This window comes from Melozone crissalis, unplaced genomic scaffold (genome assembly GCF_028551555.1).
Source record: "Melozone crissalis strain CALT ecotype California unplaced genomic scaffold, PUWL_Pcris_2 ptg000036l_1, whole genome shotgun sequence".
Classification (NCBI taxonomy): Eukaryota; Metazoa; Chordata; class Aves; order Passeriformes; family Passerellidae; genus Melozone; species Melozone crissalis.
The window spans coordinates 7,699,606-7,715,459 of record NW_026535814.1 but is presented as its reverse complement, the minus strand read 5'-3'; the positions used below and the strand labels follow the sequence as shown (position 1 = coordinate 7,715,459).

The 15,854-nt window shown below is 46.3% G+C and overlaps 1 protein-coding gene across 1 annotated transcript in view; it reads left to right on the top strand.

Moving 5' to 3' along the window:
* The window catches only part of LOC128941470 (serine/threonine-protein kinase PAK 1-like), a 69,438-nt gene that overhangs the window by 670 nt on the left and 52,914 nt on the right, over window positions 1-15,854 (top strand). The window contains exons 2-7 of the mRNA XM_054283245.1: window positions 76-124; window positions 891-1,003; window positions 1,648-1,765; window positions 2,424-2,523; window positions 2,903-3,099; window positions 4,448-4,585. Of these exons, the coding sequence (XP_054139220.1) occupies window positions 76-124; window positions 891-1,003; window positions 1,648-1,765; window positions 2,424-2,523; window positions 2,903-3,099; window positions 4,448-4,585 (715 nt within the window). The remainder of the gene's footprint in view (window positions 1-75; window positions 125-890; window positions 1,004-1,647; window positions 1,766-2,423; window positions 2,524-2,902; window positions 3,100-4,447; window positions 4,586-15,854) is intronic.

Genomic DNA, 15,854 nt, shown 5'->3' with positions numbered 1-15,854 from the left:
CATCTCCTGTGTGGACTGGCTTTCACTGAAAGATCTAAATGGCTTCTCATTTCTCTTCTTCTTTTTTGTTTCTAGGGGTTTTGGAGATGTGGTCAGAGCACTCAACAATGCCACAGGGAGAGAGGTAAATGTCAACAGCCCCTGCAGACTCTGCTGCTCTTGAGGGGCTTTCCCCTCTGGTGCGGGCTGTGGCTGGAGCTTTGGGTAGAGTTGTGCTGAAAAGGGACAAGAAGCACAAACTGGTTCCTGCCTGCAAAATACATTTGGGACTTTGTCCTCCTCAGCTGCCAGAAGGAAGGCACGGAGGGCAGCGATTCCTTTCAGAGAAGGACGTGCTCACTCGCTCTCCATTGCTAAAACAGAGGTGGTGCCTTAGAGCATCTCACTGCTCTTTGCGGCTACAGCTTCAGAGTCCTGAATTCTCCTTTCTGACTGTCAGCAAATCCATCTGAAAGTTACTGGCAGTTCCTTAGCCACCTGCAGTGCTGCACTTGGGAACTGCACGTAGGGAGAGATCTGCAAGGTGCCCTAAAAGCCCTAAGCCCTGCCCATAGCCCAAGATGTATCCACACAGTAATAAGGCATGCATTACTTCTGAATCCCAAACAAAGCAGCAGAGAGTGTGGTTAGAGGTTTGTCGGTGGTAGCTGAGACATCACTGTTACCAAGTGGACAAGGCAAAATGCCAGCGGCCCCACGTATCCTCTAACTGGCCCCCAAGGGAGCAGAGAAATGGGCTGTTGGAAATGTCAGTTCCTAATTACTGCAGTGCCGAATCACAAGGCAGTTCGGCACAGCTCAGCTGTGTCATTGCAAAATCACTCTCTCCATGTGTGTTGTAGTCTCGTGCCACCAACTGCTCAAGTTACTCATTTTCAATGTCATTTTAGGTGGCCATAAAAAAAATAAATCTTCAAGGACTGAGGAGGAAGGAACTAACCATTAATGAAATAAGGATCATGGAGAGGTGTAGGAGTCCCAATGTTGTGAAATATTTAGACAGGTGAGAAGTCATGGTGTTATCCCATGGATGTGCATTTACATACAGCAAACATGAGAGGTTAAAAACCTACTTGGGTTAGTGGCAGAAAGTAGAGCTGTTAATTTTTATGTATTCATATTTCTTTACTCATCTCCAATGGATGAGAAGAGAGTGCATCTTGTCTGCATGAGTTTTCCCTGCCACTCGTCGTTTGAAAATTATTCCAAACTTATTCAAAACCTGGATCAGCTGTATCTTCCTAAGTCAATACACTCAAAGTCCACTGCCTCTACATTTTTTTTGGGAGGAATTTTAAAGACTCTTAAATGCTGATGAACCACCCTAAAGTAGATTTCTCTTAGATTGTTGCCCCTCTTTGCCATTGCTGTGCATGCCAGGAATACTATGTGCTTATTTCCAGAAATACCATGCCTGACAGGATTTTTATCTGGGCTGTTGCTAAACTGCATTTTTCACTTGCTGCCCATCTAAGACATCTCCTTTTTCACAGCTGTGCCTTTCTCCTCCAGACTGCACAGTCTGCAGATTCTCTGTTCCTTTGATTCTGTCCTAGTCACAGAGCAACCTGGAAACAAGAAAATGGCAAGTAAAAAGTTAAGGTAGCCATGCATTTTTATCTCCATGCCCTTGTTTCCTTCTTTCAGCTACCTTGTGGGCGAGGAACTCTGGCTGGTTATGGAGTACATGGATGGAGGCGCTCTGAGTGATATCATCTACAAGACCTGCCTGTCTGAACATCACATTGCAGCCATCAGTCGGGAGGTCAGCAATCCCATCTGTGTTTCCAAGGGCTTGGGCAGGATTGTCCAGGAAACAGGGGCTCAGATCAGGAGTGATTTCATGTGACTGGTATGCTATGGGCAAGTAAAAGCATCTCAAGTGAAAGGCCTGCCAGTGCCCCTGCACTCCCTGTACTCAGTGCCAGTACTCTTCTCTCCTGCTGTTGTACTCTCGCTCTGTCTCTTGTATTTGCTGTTCTCCATCTTGCTTCCCTAAACTTTTGCCTGTCTTCACTGCATCCCTTTCCGGTGAAAGCAAAGGTGCTGGTGGCAGGATTTGAAACAAACAGCAAAGAAAAAAAAGAGAGACTCGTTTCTCTCAGTCCTCAGCTAAAAAGGACAGGAGTGCAGCCAAAATGCTCTTTGCTTCTGAGCAATGTCCACTGCAGCAGCAGTCATCCTGGCTGGTTTGCAGGGGACAAAGAGCAGGTGCTGTTGCTCTTTCAAAAGCTGACATGCCTTTCCTCAGAAAGGTCCTGCTCTGCAAGTGTTGGAGCAGCAAACTCGTCCTCACAGTGGCACTGTGTTCTGACATTACTGCCCATTCCCCTGCAGAGGGAATCTTTTAGATTCTTTGTTGCCTTTCTTGTGTGCTGAAATCACAACACTTTTTGCCCTCCTCTTTCTGTTTTCTCTCTCAGTGCCTGCAAGGACTGCATTTTCTTCACTCAAACCATGTGATCCATCGAGATGTGAAGAGCGACAACATCCTTCTCAGAACCAACGGTTCTGTCAAGCTGAGTCAGTATATTCTTGGTCAGGTGCAGCATTCCAGGGATGTGGGTGTGGGGCTGCTTGGAGTGACAGCCAGCTCCCGAAAAATGGTGCTGGTGGCAGTGCAGGGACACCCGCTGTGAGCTGAGGGCACAGTTGCAACGTGCACAGAGGCAGGACAAGGAACAAGCAGTCAAGAGTGGCCTTGCTCTCTGTGTGCCCCTTCCAGAGGGAGGGAGCTACAAGTCTAAAGACTGCAAAGAACAAAAGCCACTGCTGGAGGCAGTGTAAAAAATGGGGATTTTTAAAGTCGCCAATGCCAGCAAACTTCTACTGGGGAATTCTTTTGCCTGCTTTCCTAATTGCACAGAATTCAAACAAAACCAATATTTTGCTTTCTCCTCAGCTGATTTTGGCCTCTCTACTCAGCTCACCCCTGAGCAGAGCAGACCGTGCTTGGTAGCTGGGACTCCGTGGTGGATGGCACCTGAAGTGGTCACAGGTCAACCATATGGCCCCAAAGTGGACATATGGTCTTTTGGAATTGTGGGGATTGAAATGGTAGAAAAAGAACCTCCTTACTGGGACCAAAGTCATACCTCGGTAAGGGGCAAATACTCACTGATCCCACTGTCTTTCTTATCTGTCCCTTGTCCTGCATGCCATTGGACAAAATCCCATGGCCATCTGCTGGAACTACTTCTACCAAGGTCCCCTCCTAAAAATGTGCCTGCAGCACATCAGCATCTGCTGTCAATTTGGATACATCAGTGGGGGAACTCAAGCCTTACACATGCAAACAAACTCCATTCTCAGGCAACACTTTCCTTTGGGTTATAAGTGATTCCAGTTCTTTTGTCTGTGGAGATGGCCCCAGTAACAGGAAACAAGCGTCTTGGAACTGCTTGTATCTTTCCAGAAATGAAGGAAGGAAACCCAAACCCAACAAAGTTTCTAAAACTTTCAAAAACTTTCAAAAGCTGTGGTCTTTAGAAAGGAACTTAACCCACTGTGCAGTTTCTTCTCACTTTGGAAACATGCCTGAAACCTTGGCATGAGAGTGTAAAGGCCACAGAGTCTCTTCTGCTTCTTCTGCAGTGCTGCTGAAACACTCAGCGACCGTGTTTCTCTCCTAGCCAAAGGCACATTCTCTGTGTCACCAAGCCAGAGCCTGGTGATGTGGAGAGCCTGCCATTTGTTTCCTGGCACTTTCTGGGATGGGCCTACCATTAATGTATTGACTTGAGTAGCCAAATGAGCAGAGGGTGACCACAGGCATGGCACCTCTCCTTCTTCTGACCATGACAGTTTTTCTTTTGCTGCAAAATGGGAAGCTGCAATTTTCAGACTGCTGAGAGACAGAGCTGCAGGTGGCTCCTTTTTGCCTAAGCAGGCATTTTCATCCCAATACATTTGTGCAGGCATCTTAATGTGTCTGTGTTGAAGATGAGATTGTAAATATTTGTTTCCTTACCTGGGGATTAACTGATGGATTTCCTTACTTTCCTTCCAATTCTCATTGTTTTCAAGAACAGCACAAAAAGCTTGATGAGTTTTGTTCTATGGCACGTGCGCTTAAAGCACCAACAAGCACTGCAGAGGTGCCTTTCATGTACTAACCCTTGGAATGAGTTTCTATAGCACAGTCCCTTTTCCAAAAAGCCTCTCAAGCCGGTTTGAATTCTCAGAGAAGCAAATGTGCTTTTGCTGATGTAGCTCCCACTAACTAGGTCAGTCAATGAAATCAGCCGCCAAGGCAAGATCTGCGGGATGGTGGAAAAGCTGTGGCTGCATCGGGGTTTGGGTTTCTGGTTGGTAAAGGAAAATTATCTCTGGGTCTCTGCCAGGGCAGAAACTACCACTGAAGAACAGAGGGTAAACAAAAGGATGTGGGAGAGCCTTGGAAACGTGAAAGCAGCAGGTGGAGCCTCATGTTTGTTTTTTTCTCCAGGCTCAACGCCTGATAGCCACAGAAGGGACCCCACAGTTGCAGCAGCCCAACCAATTCTCGCCTTGCCTGCATGACTTCCTGAGCTGCTGCCTGCAGAGAGACGAGGAGCAGCGCTGGTCTGCCAAGGAGCTCCTGCAGGTAAAATGTGAAGGGGCTGCAGGTGAAACAGGCTCTGAGGGGTGGGCTCCTCCTCCACTCAAGTCCAAGGATCAGATGAGCGCCCTTCCTCCTCACCTCCACTCCTGGAGCTCTTCAAATGAAAACACTGAGGAATCCTAGACTGGGCTGGGCTGGCAGGGCCCTGTAAAGGTCCTCTGGTGCAAGTGTCCTGCAATGAGAAGGGACATCTTTAAAGAGATCAGGTTGCTCAGAGCCCTTTGCCACCTGAGCCAGAATGGTTGCAGGGATGAGGCACCTACAAGCTCTTGGGGCAACCTGTGCCAGAGTGGCACCAGGCTCCGAGTAAACAAGTTCTTCCTTAGACCTACTCTGACTTGATCCTCATTTTGTTTAAAAATATTCACCCACATCCTATTGTAACTGGCATTGTTAAAAAAGATGTCCCCCACTTTATTTAAAACCACTCTGAGGTCTTGGAAAGTGGCAATGAAGTCTGCTGGGGCCTGTTCTTCACAAAACTGAATAACTCCACCTCTCTCTGCATTTCCTCAGAGGAGAGATGCTCTGTTTTCTGTTCCTGTTGCCCTCTTTTTCAATTTGGTTGGGTGTTCTGTTTTATCTAATGGCAAAATAACTGAAGTAGAGCAATGCAGGGTACAGACACATGAAATGGTGGTGCAGGAACCCAAGGAAGCCAGTCCCAGCTGAGCAGTCAAAGATTTGGTTGTGGGCAAGAGGGGCTGTGGGGGACTCACTGTGAGCCTCTGAGGGGCCCTGGTTTGTGCCCCCCAGCCCACCCTTAGAGGTTTCTGCCATGCAAACAGGGCCAGCTGGGAGGGACTTGTCCCAGCCCCATCTGCTGCCTGGCACGCTCAGGCAGACGGGAACTGTGCCAGGGTTACTGCCAGGTTGTGTGGCAGAGAGGGAACTGCAGGACCCAGTGCCACTGCGCTGGCCCTGCTGGGAAGGAAGGTGCCGTCCAGCACACGAGGGGCAGGGCATGGAAGGGTAGACACTGCTCTGTCTCCCTGTGGAAATAAAAACCTGTCTTGCAAAGGCAAGGACCTATGTGAGTCATTGGAGTTTCCTGAAAGGAAGAAACCCCAGGGACAGAAGGCACCATTTCTAGAGCACTGGCAGGGCAAAAATCCCAGCAAGATATCACAATGAACACATGAGTGGGATTCTGGGCCACATTTGCCTGTGATGGCAAGGTCCTGCACATTGGGCATGACTGGGGAGTGGATGGTCCCCTTGCTCCTCTTTCTGGGTCTTGCTAGGAACTAGATGTATCCTGATTGAGTCTCTGAAGCACTGAGCTTGGAAAGTAATGGTTCACTATTCTTTGTGGTTTTTTTTCTTTTCCCGGTGGACAGCATCCATTTGTAACAACAGCCAAGCCAGCATCCATCCTGGCACAACTCATCAACTCAGTCAAGAAGAAGAAGGACCCTAACCCTAAACCCTAACCCAAAACCCTAACCCTGACCATAACCCTAACCCTAACTCTAGGAGATGAGAATGTAACAATCATGTCAAGATGTTACCTCTGTTACCAATTTAGAGCAGGATTGTAGAGTAAGGTTGTTGAAGAGTTTTGTAGAATAGGATTATAGATTAGGGTTGTATTTAAATAAAGTTGCTGAAACATCAACTCATTTGGAAGATTCTCCTCTTTCTGACCCCTTCAGAAAATTCAACATTTCCTGAATTACCAGTTGTTTTTTATGGGTGCTAAGTCATATTTATGACTTCATAAGTGAGGAAGGCTCTTCTTCATTCATCTTCTCCAGACCACACTGCCTTTGGAACTGCCTTTGGACCACCTACTGGCTGGTTTTGGCACATCTGTGACACTTCTAGTTGAGGCAGATAGGGCAATGGCATTTTCAGGAAAAAGCAAAGGAGGAGTGGGGCAGCTAAGACATCCTGTGCAGATTCAGGCCTTCAGCTGTGACTCGAGAGCATCTGGGCTTCTGCCACTTGGATTTCGATCCTGAAAAGCAATCTCTTTGGCTGGAGGAAAGCCTTGCTCAAGGGAGAAAGCAGAAGGATCAGAGAGGGTGCTCGGGAAGGTCTCCTGTGGTGCAGAGCTGTCAGCGCCTGTGAGGTGAGAGCAGGCCCCGCTTGCCCGGGGTGGAGCCCCAAGAGAGCCCCAGCAGAGGCAGGCTGGAAGGAGGCCCTTGGAGCTGCAAGAGGCAGCAGCCGGGCCCTGGGTGCCTGTTCCTGGGAGCGGGCGAATCCTCCGCTCTCAGAGCCCAGGTGGCAGCTGGCTGCTCCCGAGGGGAAGCGCAGCCGTGCTGGGCACAGCCCAGCCTGGAGGCATTGGCTGTCTGGAGTGTGCCCAGGAGCAGAGAAAGGCCAAGGGCAGCCGAGGGCCGCTGGGCTGCCTGAGGATTCCTCCTCTTCTGCCGGCTGCCCTGCAACTCCTGGCAAAGGTCAGCAGTGTGTGCAGCACTCTGGGCACCAGGGCAGGGAGCTGGGCTGCTCGGCAGGCTGGAGCACAGGGCAGCCTCCTTCAGGCCCGGCCGGCACTTGTGCCAGGGGAAGCAAGGCCAGCGTGAGGCAGGGACAGCTTGGCAGGGCACATCTGCAGGAGCCAGCGCCTCACGCAGCTCTGGGAGGAAGCGCCTGCAATCCTGCAGTTCTGCACTGAGCCAGAGCAAAGGTGTGAGATGCAGAGTGTTGTGCAGAAATATTGAGGCCCACCAGGCCAGCCTGCTTTGTGCTCTCTGGCACACAGCAAGTGCTGTGCAATGCAGCTCTGAGCTGCTGGCAGAGAGGTGTTAGAATAAACAAACTCCTAGATACAATTAAATGGAGACAAAGTCATTTAAGCAAAAGAGAACCTTCTTAGTAAAGATTCAACTGAGCCAGCTGTGTATCTCCTTCTCCTGAGAGCTGAACATACACACAAGCCAAGATAATGCTGCTTTTTATTGCTTTTCCCAGTCCTGGGCCACCCCTGTCCCCTTTCCCTTTAGCTAGGTACTGGGGAACTTCTGTTCCCTTCTGACAGCCTTCTTTTCTGTCCTCTCTCCTCTTCTCCTACATCCCTTTTGGTCTGGGGCTCAACACCTCTCCTTTTCCAGCTCACAGCAACGCCCACCAAAATAACTGGAACAAATGCAAACCATAACTAACACCACCTAGCAGCAACAACTTTCATTCTTTATTCTAATAACTTTTTGGCTGCAGCAAAATATTACCTCCTATCTCCCAGAGGGAATCAGGGATGAGCCTGAGGCTTGTGCTTGGGTAGTGAATTGATTTAGAAGGGAGCAGAAGGGTTTCAGAAGGCAGATTGTGTTTTCTTCAATAATTTCTGAAGGAAAGAGGCAATGCAGCTTCAATCAGCAAAAGCATTTGTTTTTGTGGTGCACTGACGAAATGCTTGTGAGCAATTCCCAGAGAAGGAAGGTGTTGAGAAAAAGTTGAATTGTAACAAATGCTGAATTCCTTTAGCTGTACCAGACAGTGTTGAGCCCTCTATTCCCCCAGTGCAGTGATTAATGCATGCAAATGGCTGTCTTAGCCTTGAGAACAAAGAGAGTGGTCCTGCTAAGAAGGTTTCTGTCCTTTGGTTTGCGCTGCGGCAGGCTCTTGGTGGCCTGGCAGGCAAAGTGTGTCGCGGGCCGTGCCCGGGTGGCGGTGGCTGCGTGGGCTCCTGCGGCCCTGGCCGCTCTCAGTTTCGGCCGTGGGGCCTCTCCCGGCACCGGTCCCGGGGCTGCTCCCGGCACAGGCAGCGGGGCCATTCCTGCTCCTGCCCCCAGGGCCGCTCCCGGCTTTGGCCGCAGCTGCTCGCGGCGCTGGATGAGCCCCGGCAGCAGGGCCCGGCCGCCCTGATGGCAAAGAGCCCCCGACCCCCCGGGAAGGGGCTCAGCTGTCCCCGCAGCCCCCCTCGGAAGGCAGAAAGAAAGAAAAAGCTTCCTGCACCTTTTTTCCTCTCTTAAATATGTTGTCCCAGAGGCGTCACCAGCTTTTCTAATTGGTTCAGCAGTGGGCCTGTTTCCAGAGCCAGTCAGTGATTGGTTTTGCCAGCACGGAGACAGCTTGTAGCAGCTCCTCAGAGAAATACCACTTTGGTGGCTGCCCTCTTTCCTCCTCTCCAAAACTTAAGCCATGCAAAACCAACAAAACCGGCCAGTGGTGGTCCTGGGGCTGGGAAACCCAGACGCTCTGAGAAAACTTGAAAAACTTGTGTGGAGCCATTCAAAAATCTCACATGGCTTCATATCCAGACACACAGGTAAAACCCAGCTATTTCTCTATTCCTTTTCTTTTTAACTGAGAAAGGAAGTCACAGGTGTTGGGGTCTCTATTCCACATCTATTGGAATAGACAGCTATCTCTTTAAAATGCTGCAGTACTTAAGATTGTCAAAGCACTGCTGTGAGCATTCATTTTGCAAAATTCCATTCTGAGTAACAGTTGTAGACTAAAACAATAACATATCTCTGTATAAATTAAATCCTATTTTAAGGAAATGAGTAGCCTAGGGGTTTTGTACAAAAGAAACCAACCAAGCATTGTTGAAATGAAAGATGTTACTGCTACTCCTGCTGTCTGAAATACCTTTGAAATAAATTTAACAAGATCCTTTGAATGTATTTGCAGGTGTACAAGTCATGTTCCAGAAAAATGAAATGGGGTCCAAGAAAATTCTATAAGGCAATGAAAAGCATATCTGCAATTTCCTTATAACCTTGGGATTTTACTCCTTAAAATGGCAGAGTTTCTAGATCAGTCTATTTGCAAAGGAACTGTTTATTCTAACAAGTTTAGATACATTTCCCCTTTGATTACAAATAAAGCATTGCACCTTACACCTTCAAGGCATACAGTCTTAAACCATGGTGTCAGGTATGCACAGGTGACATTGCGCTCATTGCCTCAAACAAGGGGAGTGCAAACATATAAATCCCCCCAGACATGTCAACATGCAGGCTGTTATCCAACTGCACAAACACCTTCTCTCCCAAACCAAATTAGTGCCTCTATGTTTGCTATCAGGAACTCAGAATGCTCTTTTTAGGACTTTTAAAACAAGCAGTGTCTTTGGATTTTTAAAATGTCACCAGTATTAGGAAAGTCTATATTGCAGCCAGCAAAGTTGCCCTGTGTCTGATGTAGGAAGGTAGCAGGAGCTGCAGTCACCCAGGGATTGGCAATACCATGTATAGAAGCCTATGCCTTGGGGTTTCCTCTGCATGGTGTATTTTTTCCTTGAAAGATTTATGATTTGAAATTGAATCAGAGTTAGTCAGCAGAAAGAAAAAGGAAGGTACTCATTGACATGGGCTAATCAACAGTTCCAATTCATTTAAACATGTTTTTGGGATGATGATGCAAGCTCAATGAATAGGTTTTCTTTTAGGAAGGGTATAAGGACATGACCTCAAGGCTGCAGGACAAACCATTTTTTATTAGTTAGAAATTCCTGTTATTACCTTCCCATGCATAGTTTTTAACCTTTCTGTAATCTCAAATGACTTCAGTTCTGTGATTATTGCATCTGCATACCAGCTGCAAAAACCCAACATTAAAAGCCATGGCTGTATTTTGATTCAAAAATAAGAAAACACACAAATTAGTATTTCAGTGATAGCACTGGTAGACCTTTTAGGTTTAATCCTATTCCTGCTATATTCAGAAATCTGCTCTTGACTTCAGCAGGAGTTGGCATGAGTGACTCACCATAAACAAATATGGAAGGTAGTTAGTTATTTTCAGCACGAAAATGATTTTATAGACACTGTAAACAGAGGTGACAGGTGGCAAACACTCAGGCAGAAAATTCTGCAACTGAAACCTTCTAATGAAATACCTCTCTTTCTTCAGACCTAGCCTTCAAATACCTCTCTGAGATCTGTGGAGTTGATGGGAACCTCTAATACCTTTATTGATAGTACCTTTAATACCTTTATTTATAAAGGTAAATTATTATTTAAAGCTGTGAATACAAAGAGAATATTTACCCACATGCAGCGTCTTTAGACACTGCAATCAATGTTTTCTTTTGCCCTACCATACTCCAGCGTATTTGAGAAAATAATAGTTATGCAAACCTGTGTGTCAGTGTAGTTAATCACAGTGGTATTGTATGGATGGATGTACGTACAAAGTTGGAGATAGCAAATGTAAGTTCAGACTTTGTTAATTCTTACTAATAGATTGGGAGTGCTTTGGTTGATCTGATTTCATGAGATTGCAGTATCTCTTCTTTTAAGGCAGCCTGTAAGATATAACTCTCTACCCCATGCAGCCATGATATTTTCTGAAAAGTCCCTTGGCCAGGATTTTTCTCCTGAGAAGGTAAGAGGCCTCAGGAACAAAATGTCAACAATAATTATCTGCTGCTGTGGAATGCAACAGGTGGATCTTAGATTGGTCTCATGTGGTTGTTTCTAATTAATGGCCAATCACAGTCAGCTGGCTTGGACTCTCTGAGTCTTTTGTTATTCATTCCATTCCTTTCCTGTCAAGCCTTCTGATTAAATCCTTTCTTCTATTCTTTTAGTATAGTTCTAATATATCATTTTTATAATATATATATATCATAAAATAATAAAAACGCCTTTTGATTTAGCATCGCGTCAAGCACGGAGTCAAGATTCTCATCTCTTCTCTTGTCATGGGACCTCTGTGAACACCACCACAACCCCATACCTCAGGTATTCTGTCAAACAAAACAAAACTTGAGACAGTTCTAAGTTTTTTGAGAATTATAGCCCTAGCTTTGTTTATGTATAGTGACTATTTATTGAATTAGCACTCCCAAAAGGCAGATTTGCATGCAGCAGTGGGGAACAAAGCGACAGGGATCCCCTCATGCATCCAGAGGAGATAATTTTACTGTAAAAATCACACCCTTTTTATGCCTTTAATCTCAACCTGACATAACTGAACCCAAACTGAGACCTAACAGAACTGAGCAGAAAGAAGGCACCCATTGGTTGGTGTTACCGAATGTCATGGATGAGCTTGCTACCAAGCCCCAGGATTGACTGCCAGGGGCTTCTCCCAGTCAGGTCTCTTAGGAAGCTGCAAGCATTTCACTGGCCAGATCCTGAGGGGGCGTGGAGTTCAGACCAATGAGAATATGCAGACCGGGTCTTTCAAATGCTCTGTATTAGGAGTAGCCAGGGAAATAAACACTCTCTGTGCCCCATGAACATCAGGGCTGAGCAATCTCTGTCTCCTGCACCAGCAACCCCCACACCTGACCTAACACGTGGTGAACCCCAAAGTGATAAGAACTCAGAAGCACAGAGCAAAGGAGACACACAGCCTTAGAGCTGGAAAATGGTGTAGAACTGGATTACAAGCAGCTTGAGAGCTGGGAAACAGTGTGGGAACCAGATTACAAGGGCATCAGACCCTGGATTGGTGTTTGGAACTGGAGAAATACAGCCTGGGAGCTGGAAACGGTAAAAGAGCCAATATGGTGAAAACCCAGGACTTTGCTAAGTAGCGTAAAGTGCAGTGAGGTTGCTAGCCTTGTTTATGTGGACTGGAACCACTTAGGAGACCATGGGAGCTTGGATGTCAGGACCAGAAAACTCCATAATGAAGGTACTGATTTTCTTCTTCCAGAGAAGAGGGATAAACCACAATGAATGAGCTCTACAAGCTTTATTCATGTGGTGCAAAAACCATGAGCTGTACATATCAGAAGGGGACATTTTAGATTTCCCCTTTTAGGAGAGGGTTGGACAGAATATATTTGAGGCAGTCTCATTTGGTGATGATGCAGCCATTGGTATTATAAAACCATGGATGCTTCTTCTGAACTTATTATAAAAATGGATTATGAAGGGCACAGGGGGAAGGACAGCAGCGCAGCCGCCTCTTCGTTCCACCCTGGGTGTGAGCGGCATTGCCACAGGAGTCAGCGGGACCCGGCCACTGTGAAAACGTGTCCCACTACAATAGAACTGTGGCTGACCAATGCAGAGTGGTCGTGGGAAGCAGCACAGCCCTGGGGAGTGGGGGAGTCCTGGAAAACGGACACCATCCAGGGGCTGCCCGAGCTGAGGACACCAATGTTGTCCAGAGACCTGGCAGCGCCGATTGCACGATCCAGACAGGTGGAGAGATGACAGCCACCAAAGCTCCTGCAGCTGACCCAGGTGGGCACACCACACCGCCCTGCTCTGGGGGAGCAGAGCACGTGGTGGGCACTTCTGCCCCTCTGCGCACACCACGCCATGCAGCCGCTCCAAGCCCTCTGGGTTAAAGAGCAATTCCACAGCCATTGCACTGTGCCACATGTCCCCTGAGATCGACCCCACCATTGGCACTGGGTCCCCCGCACTTCCCATCACCATGGAAAGGGAGTGGGCTGGCTGCAAGGTCACACCTCTGTGGAGCCTCACCATGTCTGCACCGGGAGTGGCCCTGCCCCTGAGCCTTCCTCCAAGGATGGATCTGAGAAGAGCTGCAGACACCAAACCCAGAATGAGAGTGTGGGAAAAGCCCCTGCAGGGGACCCAACCAGCAAAAAACAGTGTAAAGAAGCGTGCAAGTGTGTGGGGCCATGCCAGCAATAGCAACCAAGCCATCCTGAGAAGACGGTGCTGGTCACATGCCACAGCCATTTCACAGCAGCTGAGAGAGAGCCACTCTCTCACCAAGTGCAGGAGAAAGCCAACATTTCCCTACAAACCTTTTCAAAACCTCACAACCACCTTAGCTCCTGAAAAATCAAGTTTATCATGTTCCAAAAACTCTAATAAACACACTGAAGGATTATCCTACAAAAGTTAGAAAAATGTACAACTGTTTGTAAAATATGCCTTAGAGTTCATAGTACAATACTCATTATGGGTGTTTGCAATTCTTAGGATCAAAATCAATAAGTCTATGATTAGGAGAAAGGAAAATGTTATATTTCTGTCTCAGGCAATTACTGCTGTGCCTTAGGAAGCCTTAGTGTGTTTATTAAGAAGTGTTTTTCTAATAGTCCTCCTCATCATTATTGACTTGTTTCAAGAAGAATGGTTAAGATCCAAGGGATATCCAGTAAGATACTCATTAAAAAAAATCAGTTTATCATAGCCAAATTTCAGTTGCAAAGTTCTTTAACTGAAGTTCTGCCACTTGTCATCATTTTGTCCTAGGTTGCAAGGTAATATCTATCATCATTTTGTCCTAGGTTGCAAGGTAATGTCTGTATTCTATTTGTCATCTGTTAGAGGTGTGGCTCTGTTATCTTCTGTTAATTGAGCAGTTTTCTTCATCTCTTCCAGAAACCAGTCCTCCCTCCGGGGAGACATCTGCTCTTAATGTGCCATTGAGTGCCCCAGCATGACTGATAAAATTACATCATCCCACATTGTGAGAAGCTCTGCCCAGAGGGAGGAGCCAAACATTCCTAACTGGATAGAAGCTGAGATTTTGGGACACCAGGAAAGCCTTTTCCACTGGATTCCCAGAGAAGCAGCTGCCTTTTCCACTGGATTCCCAGAGGAAGACCAGGCTCATCTACACCACCACTGGACCTTCAGAGGAAGACAACACCCTTCTATAGCATCACTGCTTCAACAGAACCACATCTGCCTCTCCAGGAGGATGGCAGCCACCATTTCAATTGGATTGCTACCAACCCCCTGACCAACAGGGTGTCTGTTGGGATCTTGGAGGACACAAGACAAATGATGGACTTTGGACGTGGTTAACATCAGAGATTTGAGAACAGGATGCCCTGGCAAAAGCAAACGGAACTTTGAAAATTAGACCTAGATTGCAAGAAGATGAAATCAAACGGGTTTATCAGAAAAAGAAAATCCCACTAAACTCTGTAGCAAGAGATCTTGTTATATGCATAACTTTGTGTATGTGATTTTAACCCAATCATTGTAGTACTCATTACTAGTCTCCCTGAAATATTATATAAGTGCTTGTATCCCACAATAAAATTGGATTCTGATCACCAAGGCAGTCTTCCCCATCTCTCTCCATCACCGACAGGTGTCATGTGGTGTTCTGACTCTGTCAGTGTTGTTTTGTACTGAATTGTTTATTTTACTTTTATTTTCTTCTCTAATAAAGAACTATTATTCCTGCTCCATATCTTTGCCTGAGAGGCCCCCTTAATTTCAAAATGATAACAATTCAAAGGGAGAAGGTTTACATTTGCCATTTCAGGGGAGGCTCCTGCCTTCCTTAGCAGACATCTGTCTTTTCAAACCAAGACACGTTTTAAAAGGTAAGTCATCTATTAAATCACTAACAAAGATTCTGTATGCAAAATAATGGGGAGTAACATTGTACTTTGGAGGATCATCTTCTCACCAATCATTAGCTGTAAATGCAAGGCAGAAATCCATTGTTAAAGGACCAAGGATTTCTAAGTCTTGGGGCTCAGATACTGCTTTGGGGTGTTCTTTGGCCCAAATGTTCCCATGCAATACAGGATTGCTCAATTGTCAATTTCACCAGACTAACAACAATGAAACCAACACCTGACACATTTGTAACTAGCATAAAATCAGAGTTTGCAGGTCCCACTGATAAAGAGGGAACATCAGGTGTGACCCATGATCCCTCTGTTTCGTTCACGTCTGTGTACTTGCTTCTTCAGTTTTGGACTCGTCAACACGTTCTGGGGTGCAATATGGTTTGACGTTTTTGGCTGGGACACACTTAATTCCTGCACCTGTAGAGACAGAAGCATACCCTTTACCCCAGGTGATTAATCGGAAACGACCTTCAATCGGTCTAGTCTCAGGAGATCTAATTGAAACAGGAGGATTTTCTTTCAGTTTTGCCTGTGTGTTATTTGAAAAATGCCTTAAAATTGGTGTATTAGGTTCTGACCCAGAGCTGTTTAAGAAATTAGAAACATAAAAAGCTTTGTTCCACCTCATCTGTGGTGTGACCACTTCCCCCCCTTCTGTCAATGAAAAATGCGTTTTAATGTCTGATGTGTCCTCTCAACAATTGCTTGACTTGTGGGAGAAGGAGAAACACCAAGGATGTGACAAACACCCCAAATCTTTAAAACTGTGGCCAATTTTTGAGATACATATGCAGGATCACTGTCGGTTTTTACTTCTTGGGGCACACCCAATGAAGCAAAAGCTTGCAAAGAATGTTGACAGGCATGATTGATAGTGGAGCCCTGGAAAAACGTAAAGATAGCATATAAAATGTTAAGCTTTGTGTTTTCCCAGATCAACTGCACCTGCGTAAGCAGTATGATAAATGATATAATTGTTAGATGTGATGTTTAGTAATTAAATATAATTATTATATCAACGTAAGAAGAATAAAGAGAAACTAT